General features: G+C 50.5%; 1 protein-coding gene across 1 annotated transcript in view; it reads left to right on the forward strand.

The window, feature by feature from the left end:
• Window positions 1–15,412, forward strand: part of kcnh3 (potassium voltage-gated channel, subfamily H (eag-related), member 3) — a gene marked incomplete at both ends in the record, with an annotated part of 122,202 nt that overhangs the window by 66,167 nt on the left and 40,623 nt on the right. The window contains 4 exons of the mRNA XM_083921373.1: window positions 2,268–2,501; window positions 6,523–6,657; window positions 12,680–12,819; window positions 14,637–14,895. Coding sequence (XP_083777499.1) covers window positions 2,268–2,501; window positions 6,523–6,657; window positions 12,680–12,819; window positions 14,637–14,895 — 768 coding nt within the window. The remainder of the gene's footprint in view (window positions 1–2,267; window positions 2,502–6,522; window positions 6,658–12,679; window positions 12,820–14,636; window positions 14,896–15,412) is intronic.

The raw sequence follows: 15,412 nt of genomic DNA on the forward strand, positions 1-15,412 counted from the left end.
TGTGTCCTGATGGAGGCAGCAGCTCTGAGGTAGAAGCTGTTTGTTGTGGTTCGGATCGTCCTGAATGGATGGAAGCAGCTCAAACACGGAGAGACCGGGTCGTGTGGTGTCCTTGAGGGGGGTGTGGATGTTGTCTCGTATCGTTCATATTCTATTGTTCTCATCACGGCTCGTCGTCACATACGGCCGTTTTTTAAAGACCCTTTGGCGTCACTTTTCAGTGCACGTTCATCTACTCTCCGCACTCTTCTCGGGGGGGCGCAGACAGGGACACAGACACACACAAGGAGAGGGTGTGTTATCTGTATATGACGTCCACGTGCTGTGCCTTTGTTGTTAAAGTTTGCTGCCCTGGGAAAGACAACGGGACAATAAAGACCCTGACCCAAACATTTGACCTGGAAGAAGGTGACGTTACAGCAGAGGAGCGACAGAGAGACGTTCATTAAAACCATCAAGACCTGACGTCTCCTCACTTTACAGTTCAATCACCTTTTCAGTTTGTTCACTAACAGTGATGTAAAGAACACACTTAACGGTCATATCTTACCTGCTGTCCTGTGGATGTTACGGTCACCTGGGTTTACAAACACACTGAATAGTCTCAGCATGATCCTGTATTTATTAAAAACACATCGAAGTGTCACAAATCTTTAGAAAAGTGCTGAGTCGGTGCGTCCCAGAGGCCCAGGAGCTGAGGGAGGCGTGGGAGTCGAACGCCGGGTGAACGGCACATCACCTCTGTTGTTGTCACTAATTACAGCGCGTGGAGCTTCAGGCCTCTGGGCCTCGGGTCTCACGCCTGGGTGCATATCCAAGCACAGCGCGCCCGCTGACATCACGGTTGATCCCCACCGGAGCGATGGGAGACAGGAAGCGCGGCGGCTGGTAGGGAATCTACCGGCGCCCTCCCACTGTGCCTCCGTCCCGTGCCCCGTGCTTTAGGGTCCTTGTCCCCCCCTCCAGGCCCGTTTGTACTCACACTACCTGGGCCTCGGCGAGGCACCTCACCAGGTGACCTCAGCGGGTGACCTCAGCGGGTGACCTCAGCAGGTGACCTCATTAGGTGACCTCAGCAGGTGACCTCACCAGGTGACCTCAGCAGGTGACCTCATTAGGTGACCTCATTAGGTGACCTCAGCAGGTGACCTCAGCAGGTGACCTCCTCGGGTGACCTCACCAGGTGACCTCATCGGGTGACCTCATCAGGTGACCTCACCAGATGACCTCATCAGGTGACCTCACCAGATGACCTCATCAGGTGACCTCACCAGGTGACCTCATCAGGTGACCTCATGGGGTGACCTCATCAGGTGACCTCAGCAGGTGACCTCACCAGGTGACCTCACCAGGTGACCTCATCAGGTGACCTCATCAGGTGACCTCATCAGCTGACCTCATCGGGTGACCTCATCAGGTGACCTCAGCAGGTGTTGTGACGCCTCCTGACAGCGTTTCCTTCACCTCAGTTATTCTTGTTCCCCGTCTGCCGCGGCGTCTTCGCTCTGGAAACCAGCCGCCGTGCTCGCCGTGCTCGCTGTGCTCCGCATGAACGAATGCCGTGGTTCCTTTGAGCCACTGTGAGTCTTTACTTTCAGGGTTTAAAGCCTGAGATTGGAAAATTTTTGGATTCTAGGCTCGTCCAACGAACTCTGAACATGTCTCTGAAGTTTTTCTGTGTTATTCCCGAACGTTTACTCGACTAAAGCCTCTGTAACACTTTGACTGGAAACACAGTGAAGTTCAGGAGCGTTACGGTCTTTGTGCAAACATGATGACACAGATGCAGATGCTTCCTCCTGCAGACTGTCCTCGTCCTCTGTTCCTACACATTTACATGAAAAGTAACGTACTGTGCTTCATGTTGGCTGCAGGGTACAAGTCAGAGGTCGGGGGAGTGTCTTAAGAGTCACACAGGTTCAGTACGAGTCACACATCACATGTTACGCAGCTGAATTCAGGGTGAAGTGATTGTTTGTGGTTTAACTCTCTCCTTCCCTCCTCTCTCCTCTCTCCTCTCTCCTTCTCTCCTCTCTCCTTCCCTCCTCTCTCCTCTCTCCTTCTCTCCTCTCTCCTCCCTCCTTCCCTCCTCTCTCCTTCTCTCCTCCATCCTTCTCTCCTCTCTCCTTCTCTCCTCTCTCCTCTCTCCTTCTCTCCTCTCTCCTCTCTCCTCTCTCCTCTCTCCTCTCTCCTTCTCTCCTTCCCTCCTTCTCTCCTTCTCTCCTTCCCTCCTCCCTCCTTCTCTCCTTCCCTCCTTCTCTCCGCAGACAGCAACTTCGTCCTGGGGAACGCCCAGGTGCAGTCGCTCTACCCCATCGTCTACTGCTCCGACGGCTTCTGCGAGCTCACGGGTTACGCCCGCGCCGAGCTCATGCAGAAGAGCTGCGCCTGTCACTTCCTGTACGGTCCTGAGACGAGCGACAAGTTAACGGCCCAGATCCAAGGAGCCCTGGACGAGAGGAAGGAGTTCAAGACCGAGCTGGTCTTCTACAAGAAGGAAGGTGAGACGGGAGCACGTTCCAAAAACCACAGCAGGAAACATTTTCTGTTCTTAGACGGGACACGAAATATGTGTTGTTAACTGAGGCACGGTACGGAGGCACAGTGTAAGTGCGCCCTTAGACTTTATTTAGAATATCTTAACAGCTTTACCTGGGCATCAGACAGCTTTGGTCTCACTTTAATCGGGCAGAGCTGAAGCTTTTTATGCTCTTGTCAAAGCCGCCAGACTCCACTACAAAAACAGTGCTTTTAGCTCCCAGGACACAGGAGGAGCTGGTCTCCTGCTGGTCTCCTGCTGCCTCCATTGGTAAGTTTGTTGGTGTTATTGTGTGACTTTGGTGAGTCCAAACTACGCCCTTAAAACACCAAAGTCAAACAATATCAGAAATAAACTCACCGATGGAGGCAGGAGCTCGTGTCTCCTGTGAGGTGAATTGACTGTTTTTGTCAGTGGAGTCCGGTCACATCAAAATATGTCCCCAGCTAAACAGCTAAACAAAGGGGCTATTGGAAAAAATAACGTCTGATTGTTAAAGTAACCTTCAGACAACATCTGGTTCAATATGTGCAACTCTGTTGGTTGAGGGGATATAAATGACTGAGCCATGTATTTATTAAAAGAAGCCATGTGTGTTTTATATGGAAAGTCTACAGAGCTTTCATCTCGCAGTGCCTGACTCACCTGTGTCACCGCAAAAGGATCGAATCCAACGCTCCAGCAGTCAGTCAAGTAAAGTCCATTACAGTGGATTACCAAAGTCAGTCCCAAAGGAAGGAGCCCATTGGTGCTTTGTTGTGTGTGTAGGGACTCTTCTCATGCTGCTGCAGAGGTTTGCTGTTATTTTCAGCAGCATTAGTGGTTAAAAAAGACCTTTGAATGCCTTCACCTTACTGCCCCGAGCTAATCACTGTTAGCCACGTCCGTCTGTTAGCTCTCCTGGATTTCTACCTTAATAGTCCTTAAAAAAAACTGTCTCATGAATTCAGTTAAAACAACACGCTTACACAACGACAAGCTTACACACCAACACGCACATACACACACACATGAACACACACACACACAAGCACACACACCGTAGCACTTTAAGGAGACAAAAACACAAAACAGTAGACCCTGAGCATCATGTACCATCATAGGTTAAGGTGTTTGAGGTAAAGCTGTTTGCGGTAAAGGTAAAGAGCCGTACAGTTCTTCCAGGGTGGGGACGGAGCAACCAGTGATCTTTTGGGCTGCGTTAACGACCCTGTGGAGGGCTTTCCGCTCAGCCACTGTGCAGCTGGCAAACCTCACCATTATTTGATGTCAGTCGAGGAGTTTTTAACAAGGTGTAAAATACATTAAACTTCATATGAGCGGCATCGACTCCTGCTGCGGTGAGGCAAAGTTTGAGAGCGAGCTGAAGGAAGAGACGAAGGATAAAGTTTGTGTCGGGGGGACGAGAGAGATGTTGAAGGGTCCTGAGAGTTGTGAAGGAAGCAGGAGAAAATCCCCTCATTCATCCACGCTTTATTAACTATTAATAAAAAGGGAGAATGATGAGTGAGGAGGTAAAGAAACACAGACCCGGTTCACACACACAAAGTAAAAGGAGAGAGAGTCGTGGACGCGTCTGCTCCTCTGAGATACGAGCCCGTCACAAAGAGCAGCGTGGGGGGTTTTAAGTTCCTCCCAAACACAAACACAAAAATGACAAATTAGAAGTGTTTCCTGCTTTTATCAGCGCTCTGTGAGCTCACATTAGCATTTCAGCTGTTCTCCAGGGGAGCGAGGAGAGGATAAGCATTCCTGTCCAGCTCAGATCACCGCGGCTCTCCCTCCAAAGCCTCGGGCGCTGTTTTAAAAATGCAAAGTACAAACTCATAATATATTCATATCAACACGATTTACAGGCCAATACTTTCACACAAACAACACAAACATGAACAAACCTGGCCAGGCCATCCGCAGAGACGAGGCGCTACAGTGGTAGCATGTTTGATGGCACCTCTGCTGGAGCACCTCTGCCCGGGTCAGAGCTCCGCCGCTGGGTGCAGCAGCGTGTGCAGACGCCCCGGAGTCCAGGCCAGTGAAAACCTGCATATCCCTGTTTCTTAAACCCCATGGAAACACGGTACCCCGGGTAAAGTCCTGCATGTGTTTCTGGTCTGCACATGCTCCGTGGGTTCGAACCCCCCCCCCCACACACACACACACACACTCCACTGAAGTGGCTTTAGACCCGGAAACAGAAGAAACCAGGAAGCAGCGGCGCCCACAACAAGGTGAAGACAACAACAACAACAGCGCTGACAACGCCTCCTAAACCACCCTGACAACCACCCTGCAACCACCCTGACAACCACCCTGACAACCACCCTGACAACCACCCTCACAACGCCTCCTCAACCATCCTGACAACGACCCTGACAACGCCTCCTCAACTGCCCTGACAACCATCCTGACAACCACCCTGACAACCACCCTGACAACCGCTCTGACAACGCCCCCTCAACCGCCCTGACAACCATCCTGACAACCGCCCTGACAACCATCCTGACAACGCTCTGACAACCACCCTGACAACCACGCTGACAACCACCCTGACAACGCCTCCTCAACCGCCCTGACAACCGCCATGACAACGCCTCCTCACAGCCCTGACAACGCCTCGACAACCACCCTAACAACCGCTCTGACAACGGCCCTGACAACCACCCTGACAACACCTCCTCAACTGCCCTGACAACCATCCTGACAACTGCCCTGACACATCTCCTCAACCGCCCTGCAACCGCCCTGCAGCCACCCTCCACTAGAGGCATTGAAGAACGGTTTGTTGACGTTTTCCAGTCATTTCCTGTGGAAAGAGAAGTCGCACAGTGCGTCTGACTGAAGTGCGTCTGGGCTCAGTCCATAAATCTGCGAGGACATTTGGACCCTGCAGCAGATTGAGATGAATATTTCTCATATTTGTATTGATGAAAAGACATCAGTAATTATCTTTAGTGTTCATGAAAATGAATAATACAGAAGAGCTCCTGTTCTGACCTTCTATCGGTAATATTATCATAAATAATCCCTGTGCATATTAATGAGAACCTGTCATTCTTTATCTGCTCCTGAAGTTATTCATGGGGAGGCCGAGCAGAGGACCGAGCTCATGCTGTTTACCACCCAGTCAAACGAGGACTCACCCGGCCTCACCAGGGCTCATGTTTTTATTGAGGCGCTGCTTTAAATGCATTATTTACACGTGTGCGCCCCTGTAGGGACTTAGTGTCTGACTTTCAGGAAACCGTATACAGCGCGCCACATGCAGCCCACAGAGTCCAGATTACAGGTGAGCAACAGAAAACCAGAACAGATTTTTGAACCTGATTTCATGCATTAATGCACCGGGCAGCAGGTGGTTACTTTTCTCATTTGATAACAGCGTCTAAAGGATAAGGCCGGCCATATTTGGTATTTATCTTAATGTCAACAAATCCCATGAAAAGACAACAAACATAATGTTTATGAAAGCCTGATACGAGCTTCTTCTGTCCCGTGGAGCTCCACGTGTCCAGATACACTTAAAAACACTCCGTTGTTCCTGCATCAGCATGAAAAACACACAACTCAACTCCACATACACCGTCCTCACCAGTTCATCAGTGTATTCATCCGTGGCTCACAGGACCAGCTGTGCGGTTCATCCTCTGCCGTCTATTTTTCCACGGGATCGTCGCTTCATCCGGGGCTGAGCCGTACTCACCAACACTCCCCATTTCCCTGGTTTCCTCCCCGTATGTCTCCTGATTTATGGAACATTTTGACATCTTTTTGTTCATTGTCATTATCAGAGACTGGGTGGGGAAGTGGAGGAGCAGCACTTGCCCTTCCGTCATTACTTCCACTGAGGTGCCCTTGAGCAAGGCCCTGTTGTCTGTCAACGAACAGGATCAGCTTTTTCTGAACTGTCCCTTTAACGCACATTTAGGTGGAAAGACTGATGTTGACTGTGTGTGTGTGTGTGTGTGTCGTCTCTCTCGCTGCAGGTTCACAGTTCTGGTGTCTTCTGGACATTGTACCCATCAAGAATGAAAAGGGCGAGGTGGTTCTGTTCCTCGTGTCCCACAAAGACATCACCGACAAGAAGAAGGACCAGGATCCTGAGCACGGACCTGACACGGGTGAGTTTATAGCAATAACACCTGTGTGAAGTTCTGTCATTTACTCCAGGTAGGGAATGAGTCCTGACCCCAAGTGAAGGAGTTCAAGGACCTCAGGATCTTGTTCACCAGTGAGGGGACGATGGAGCGTGAGTTTGGCCGGAGAATCAGAGCAGCGGGGGCGGAGCTGCAGTCGCTCTACCGCACCGTTGTGATGAACAGAGAGCTGAGGAAGACAAAGCTCTGGATCTACCCTCAGTCCTGGTTCCTACCCTCACCTGTGGTCATGAAAGCTGGGTCAGGACCCAAAGAACCAGGTCCAGGTCAGGACCCACAGAACCAGGTCCAGGTCAGGACCCAAAGAACCAGGTCCAGGTCAGGACCCAAAGAACCAGGTCCAGGTCCAAGCGTGTGAACTGTGTTTCCTCAGGAGGGGGTCTGGAGTCTCCCTTAGAGAGAGGGGGAGAAGTTCAGCATCCGTGAGGAACTCGGAGTAGAGCCGCTGCTCCTTTGTGTTGAAAGGAGCCAGTTGAGGTGGTTCAGGATCATCTGGTAAGGATGAACCCTGGGCGCCTCCCTAGGGAGGTGTTCCAGGCACGTCCAGCTGGGAGGAGGCCTCGGGGAAGACCCAGGACCAGGTGGAGAGATTAGATCTCCACACTGGCCTGGGAACGCCTCAGGATCCCCCAGTTAGAGCTGGTTAATGTGGCCCGGGAAAGGGAAGTTTGGGGTCCCCTGTTGGAGCTGCTGCCCCTGAGACCCGACCCCGGATAAGAGGCTGAAGATGAGATGAGACCCCCCCTTTAGAGCTCACAGCACGCCCAGTTATTGTAATTGTAAACAACAATTAAGCACTGATTAATCCTCTTCATCCCTTGTTTCATCCTGCGTCTTGTGTAAATCCACACTGATTAGATAAATGTGTCTGTTAATTTGAATATGACATAAATATTAATGACTGTCTAATAAAACACACACGCTGAACCGTAAACATTCTGTCGGAGACGACGCACAGCTGCTGAGAACGCAGATACACAATGGAGATTACCAGGCGGCGTGTGGGACTTAATTAGAGATCAGGAGTGAATTACAGGAGAACGCACACTGCTGCAGACACTGAATATACATTTATATACGTTCAAATCTTACTTTTACACTTTTTAAATGCTGCTGCACGCGGATCCAATCAGGATATCTAGTGAGGTGCTGTGTGTCGAGCTTCCTGGTGGGAAAGAGCACCTGCTCACTTTATCCATTTGATCCCTCGTGCACAGACTCTCTCGTCGCCGTCCCGCCCAAAAAACGCCTTTCTCCGCCTTTCTCCGCCTGTGTTTTTGAGTTTTGACCTTTCTGATCCAAAGCCACTGCACCAGAGGCGGAGTGCAGTCCACACCGCGGAGGCCAGAGGACGCAGCAGATGGAAAGGGAGGGCGAGGAGAGAGAGAGAGTGACGGAGGAAGGTTTAATTGGCTTCTGCGTCACTGAGACAAAGCCAGGATCGTAACATTCAGCCAAATAAAGCTCCTCTGGATGTGAGGACGGAGGAAAGGAGGGAAGAAAGTGACAAACAGCAAGAAAAGGAGGGAAAGAGAAAAAGGTTTTGACATTTATGACGTGACAAAGTGACACAAACAATCCCGTTTACCTGCTTCAGCTCCTCGGTGGGAGTCTGCGGGCGGCAGGGACGGCTCACTTTCTGGCACTTAGCGCAGCGTGAAGCTTCTTTTCTGTGGCTCAGAATCAGGAAGTGAGAAAAGACGCGTTCACGCAGGAAAACTGTCAAAGAGAGAGAGAGAGACTTAATGGTAAACACCTGAAAAAGTACCTTTTTAAAAGCTGACATACACACACACACACACACACACACACAGAGACACACACACACACACACACACACACACAGAGACACACACACACACACATACACACTAAAACTCACATTCACACACTCACACTCAGACTCACACACAAATACTCACACACACACACATGCTTACACACACACACACACACACACACACACTCTCTCTCTCTCTCTCTCTCTCTCTCACACACACACACACACACACACACACACACACACACACACTCTCTCTCTCTCTCTCTCTCACACACACACACACACACACACACACACACACACACACTCTCTCTCTCTCTCTCTCTCTCTCTCTCACACACACACACACACACACACTCTCTCTCTCTCTCTCTCTCTCTCTCTCTCACACACACACACACACACACTCACACACACACACTAACACTCATACACACAATCACACACACACACACACTCACAGACACTCACACACACAAACACACACTTTCACTCACACACACACATGCACATTGTGTTAATTGACCGTATAAATAATTTAAAATGTATAGCCAGCCAATTTTTCCCTTTTTCGCTTCAGCACACACACACACACACACACACACACACATACACACACACACGCTCCCCCCAGAGAACGTACTGTATACTCTGAGCAGCAGCTCCATCAGTAATCAGAATAATAACCAGAATCTACCCCGGGGCGCGTAAACAGCCTCTGCCTCTCTATACTGAAAACACACAGCACACATGAAGTCTGCAGGTGCTGATGCACCGTTAACGTGGCCTGCCTGCAGATCTCTGTGTGAACAGCTCACACTCCTGAAGTTACCCGCCTGAGTCAGTGATGACATCACACCATCACGGATCATTATGACGCTGTGGAGAATCCAAACACCGGAGAGTTCCTCTCCACATCCTCCTCCATCCTAGAGACAAACGTGTCCCTGGTTCTGGTCTTAGTGGAGACTTTGGTGCTGTTCTGGACTCTGATGCACCCATCACTCTGCAGTTAGTGTCCTCACTGAGCAGAGGGGGCTGCTGGGAGCCCCTTCACTCTGCAGTTAGTGTCCTCACTGAGCAGAGGGGGCTGCTGGGAGCCCCTTCACTCTGCAGTTTGTGTCCTCACTGAGCAGAGGGGGCTGCTGGGAGCCCCTTCACTCTGCAGTTAGTGTCCTCACTGAGCAGAGGGGGCTGCTGGGAGCCCCTTCACTCTGCAGTTTGTGTCCTCACTGAGCAGAGGGGGCTGCTGGGAGCCCCTTCACTCTGCAGTTAGTGTCCTCACTGAGCAGAGGGGGCTGCTGGGAGCCCCTTCACCCTGCAGTTAGTGTCCTCACTGAGCAGAGGGGGCTGCTGGGAGCCCCTTCACTCTGCAGTTAGTGTCCTCACTGAGCAGAGGGGGCTGCTGGGAGCCCCTTCACTCTGCAGTTAGTGTCCTCACTGAGCAGAGGGGGCTGCTGGGAGCCCCTTCACTCTGCAGTTAGTGTCCTCACTGAGCAGAGGGGGCTGCTGGGAGCCCCTTCCCCGTCCCAAAGCACTCCCAGGCGCCACTTTCTCACTACATTTAGAGACTTTTCACAGCTTCTTAGAACTGGATTTAGAAACAGAGCCTAGAGCAGTTTAGCTCCTTATTCAGAGCATCAGGGAAAAGGAAGACATCTGTGCTGGGCCTCATTCAGTCCCATGCATGTGGCTCAGAGTCCAGTTCAGGAAACAGTCTCTGGGTCCGTCTCTGTCCTCTCCCGCAGCTGCACTGTTGTTGTTATGTGACGCCGCGGGGTCAGAGGTCGGAGGTGGGGCCATGACGCCGTCCTTTAACAAAGTCTGAGCTTTCACCGTCCAGACCACAACGCCATGGGGGGCGTTTACAATCCTCACACTCTGGGACCTGGTTTCTAAAGATCCTGTTTTCAGGCTCCGATAACACCGGCTGCTGCGGATGGACAGACGAAACCAGACTGAAGTTGTGCGGTTACAGGAACACGAGTCTCCGTGTGGACGGTCCCTAAATAGACTGGTCGCTCTAAACTCAAAGGTAGATTAAACGATCGTTGGGTGCTTGGGGAACAAGGTAATCCAGTCACTCCACAATGACACAGAGGAGGAGGGAGCTAATTAAAACGCCTCGAATCATTAAAACAGACAGCACGACTTGATCGATGTAGAAAAGCAGGGACCAGCAACAGAGGTCAGTTTCTACGTGCTGCACCATCTGAACTGTTTGAAATCCCAGATATGAAGATTATTTAGTTATATCATCATATTATGGAAGGGCAGGGGGACAATCATAGGAGGAAATGTAAAGTGGAAATGGAGAAAACGAGCACCGCCCCTGATCTTATTTTGAACATGTTCAGTAGATGTCAAAGAAGACGCCATGATCGAGGTGTTTCCACCTAAAGAACGCCGTGGTTAGTGGAGAGAGAGACACGAAGGCGGACAGAAGGTCGATTTCACATCAAATATTTACGCTGCGGAGTCACTTCAGAGTCCGGACCCGGCACAGAGGAGTTCATGGAGTGGATTAAGACTGTTAACGTGTTCACAAAGACACACGGTTCGACCCCTGTGAGGCAGCACATTCTCATTACTTATAAAAGCTGTAAAAAGGGCGAGGGACCGGGGGAGTTCAAGGGGAGACCGCAGGTCAGCGGTAGATAACACAGAGACGTGGCGTTCATCATGTGACACCTGGAAACATGGAGGTTAGTTTGAGCTCCGTGTGTGTGTGTCAACTTCCTCTAGTCACAAATCTGCAACGACCATCGTGTTTCGTTCAAATGTTCAACGTTTAGAGTCTTTATGAGCTAAGGACGGCCTCACAGCAAGAGGGTTCCCGGTTCGAATCCCTGCTGGGGCCCTTCTGTGTGGAGTTTGCATGTTGTCCCCGTGTCTGCGTGGGTTTTCTCCGGGTTCTCCGGTTTCCTCCCACAGTCCAAAGACGTGCAGGTGTTTGGTTCATTGATGACTCTAAATCACCCGTAGGTGTGAATGGTTGTCTGTCTCCGTGCGTCTCTGTGCGTCCTGTGACAGACGCGCCTCACGCCCGACACCAGCTGGGATCGGCTCCAGCCCCAAACCTGGATGATGATGGATGAAGGTGTTGCAGCAGTCTTTGTGTTGATACCATTTGTCACACACACATTTGGTGCTACACACATTTTTCATTTTTCACATTAAGGCACCCAGACCCAGAGGAACAGCAGAGACGGATCCATGCTGTGGTTTATGGATCAGAAACGTTTCACATTTGCAGATTTCTCTTTGTTTTGTCACTTGTGTTTTGTTGTTGTTGTGAAATCCTTCCATCCTCTGAACGCCCCGGGTTTCTAGTCTGTGGTTGTAAAGGCTGTGATTTTCCGGGAGCTCATTTGAGACGATGAAGCGTCTCCTCTGGGGACGAACGTCACACATGAAGACAACTGGGCTCATTGAGTCCACAAGAGTCTCATGTTTACACAACGACCCAGAGAACCTGTTTACATTCACACATCTGGAGGTCAGAGGTCAACGGACCCCTTCGGAAATGGACGGGACAGTTTTACCCTCGACAAAAATTGAGCCCAACTTTGGAGATTCAGTTTATATTCAGATAAGTCTGTGAATGTTCTCATGTGTCCAGTTCATCGATATCTCATCTCATCTTCAGCCTCTTATCCGGGGTCGGGTCTCAGGGGCAGCAGCTTTAGCAGGGGACCCCAAACTTCCCTTTCCCGGGCCACATTAACCAGCTCTAACTGGGGGATCCTGAGGCGTTCCCAGGCCAGTGTGGAGATCTAATCTCTCCACCTGGTCCTGGGTCTTCCCCGAGGCCTCCTCCCAGCTGGACGTGCCTGGAACACCTCCCTAGGGAGGCGCCCAGGGTTCATCCTTACCAGATGATCCTGAACCACCTCAACTGGCTCCTTTCAACACAAAGGAGCAGCGGCTCTACTCCGAGTTCCTCACAGATGCTGAACTTCTCCCCCTAGCCTCACCTCTCTTCCAAGACTAATGAAGCCTCTTGGATCAGATAAAAACCAAGTCCAGTTGATTTCAGATGACCCCAGATTCACTCAAAACCGCTCCGTCCCTTTCAGAGATAAAACGTCTGCGTGCGTCTGAACGTTCAGACGTTAGAGCACCGACTCTGGAGTGTTTCAGTCCACTCCCCCTGTATTGTTGATGGGTTAGAGGCTCAGCTTGTTCCCTTCTCTCCCACAGATGAGGAGACGGGTCTGGAGGTTCATCAGGTAACTCGCCCTCCAGGCTTCAACGCCAACCGGCGCCGCAGCCGAGCTGTTCTCTACCACCTGTCGGGACACCTGCAGAAACAGGACAAGAGCAAACTGAAGCTCAACAACGTAAGTTTCTCTGCAGATCTGTTCACAATTTACTGCACATACAGACAAGACGCATCATAACAAATACTTTAATATACGACACATACAAGGACACATAAGCACCAGGATGTGGAAATAGAAATTAATAAATATAGATTCAAACTAAAACAAAAGAACTAAACTTAAAAGAAAGAGGAAAAGGAGGACAAGCAAGAGGCAGAGAATAAATCAATCTAAGATACGGAGAGACGTATTTGGGTTTGAGTAACTCTTATAAAGCGAGTTTACTCAACAAGTCAGGCTCATTTCTGTCAGTCTGACTCATTTTCAGTTGATTTGGTATGGAGTAAGACATCTGTCAGTAAGATGTGTCCGTGATTAAAGGATTCGTCCGTGATTCTAACCGTTCGTAAATAAAAGTTGTCCACAAAATTCACACACAAGTCTGAGAAACTGTTGAGGTTAGGTTTGTTTTTACGTGAGTGTGAATCTAAAAGCTGTGAGTACAACTCTCCCCCGTGCACACGATTCAGTTTGTGCGTACAAGAAGAAAAAGTGTGGAAATGACGTCACAGGGGAAAGTAATCGAACCCAGAATGATGCGGCGAAGCCGAGGATGGCTGACAACAGTGCACCCACTGACACCGCCGGTAACTCAGGGGAAGCATCATCACAGCTAAAGTCAATAACGACCAACATTTATTTATTTATTTAGTTTTTATTTAACATATGCAGGCAAACTAGCCTGCTCCAACGGTCGCTCTAAATTAAAACAATTAATTAAAAAACAGCCTGTGCATTAATCCGCCTCTGACTGTGGCGTTGTAGAATCTTTAACCCGGAAATCATATTTGGAGAGGGCGTTATGACTTAACAGCCGAACAACGGCGTCCTCAGGCAGGAAACACAACAACAAGTTACTGATGAGGGCATCAAACCAGTGTCAGATTAAAGCTCCTTTCATCACAGAGGAAAAACTGAAAGCTCGTTTTCCATTTGAAGCAAATGTTCCCAGTGTTTCTCTTAAATGCCTCATTAAAGACGTTTCCCACAGTATTCAACATCATTTTATTTGTGCTTTTTCCAACACGCTGCAACGATGCACACTTCAAATGAATGAGAGGCCGTTTTTATGGCTGCACTGTTGCAGGGCGCCCTCCCACTGTGCCTCCGTCCCGTGCCCCGTGCTTTAGGGTCCTTGTCCCCCCTCCAGGCCCGTTTGTACTCACACTACCTGGGCCTCGGAGAATGCTTCTTGCTGCCTATACGTCATCACGCCGTAACACGTCACACGCATTGATGACGTCATGGCGATGCGTGGCTTTGTTTCCAGATCTTTCCGTAGACCTCGGAGTTTTTGTGCGTCTTGTCGACTGTTTTTGAATCTTTTCATCGACCAAATCTGCAGTAAACACTCCACCTCCGCATCACACCAACGTGAACCTTTCACCGCCATTGTTTGAAATGTCCGCGCATGGTCCCTCCTTCTTTTTTCTACGTCCCAACAGGCGCACAGGAAATGACCTCAGAACCGCCGTAGGCCTCGTGCTCGTACACGTGCGCACGCTCGTGCTCGTGCTCGTACACGTGCAAACGTGCTTTACTAAAGCCCATCTCTCCCAAACGGCCGTAGACGGCAAGCGTGCCGCTCCTAGACGTGGTACGGTTGCACTCACACTGGTCAAAGGAACCAGACTTTAGCCGTGAAACGTGCTGGGGCACGGGACGGAGGCACAGTGGGAGTGCGCCCTCATTCATCCTTTTCCCCACGCTGTATCCGTAGAGAGACCTGACATGTCAGAGTGCTGCTAACGTGTCTCCTTCCCTGTCATCTCCAGAACATGTTCGGGGAGAAGCCTCCGATCCCGGAGTACAAGGTCGCCGCCATCCAGAAGTCTCGCTTCATCCTGCTCCACTACGGAACCTTCAAGGCCGGCTGGGATTGGTTGATTCTGCTGGCGACCTTCTACGTGGCCGTCACCGTGCCCTACAACGTGTGTTTCACGGTGGTGGGAGGGCGGGATGAAGGGAGCAGCACCGCCCCACGAAGCCCGCCCAGCGTCAGCGACATCCTCGTAGAGATCCTGTTTATTTTAGGTGAGAGGACGAGAAAGTAGGTCCAGGTTCAGGTTACTGTGACACCCGAGGGTGAACGGGTGTCGAGAGTCGAGAGACGAAACATCCCGCACAACTACCACAATCAAAACGAGACGAAACAGAATCGACAAACTGCTGCAATCCATGACATAAAAACAAATAATGCAAATAATTAAAAAGAGACGGAGAGCTGCACAGAGACGGACTCTGAGACATCCTTCACCCGGGGACGCTGCTCCGGTGACGGGAGCAGGTGGCGGTAGTTCAGTGGGTTTTGCAGGGATATACATAAGGTGCGTTTCCACTTTCACTGGTCGACTACGCTGAACGAGGCGGGTCTATCTCGGAAAGAACGCCCCTAATTTGCATGTGAGTGGCTCAGGAGGCCGTTTGACCGGGTAGAAAGTGGCGCTGTGGGAGAGCTAAGCTAAGAGGTGAGCTAATGCTAAGCAGGATGTGAGGCAGTACTCATGCCACGACAACCGGCGCCATTTTTAAAAGCCGAAGCGGCAGCAAG

This window comes from Echiichthys vipera (assembly GCF_963691815.1).
Source record: "Echiichthys vipera genome assembly, chromosome: 10".
Lineage (NCBI taxonomy): Eukaryota > Metazoa > Chordata > Actinopteri > Perciformes > Trachinidae > Echiichthys > Echiichthys vipera.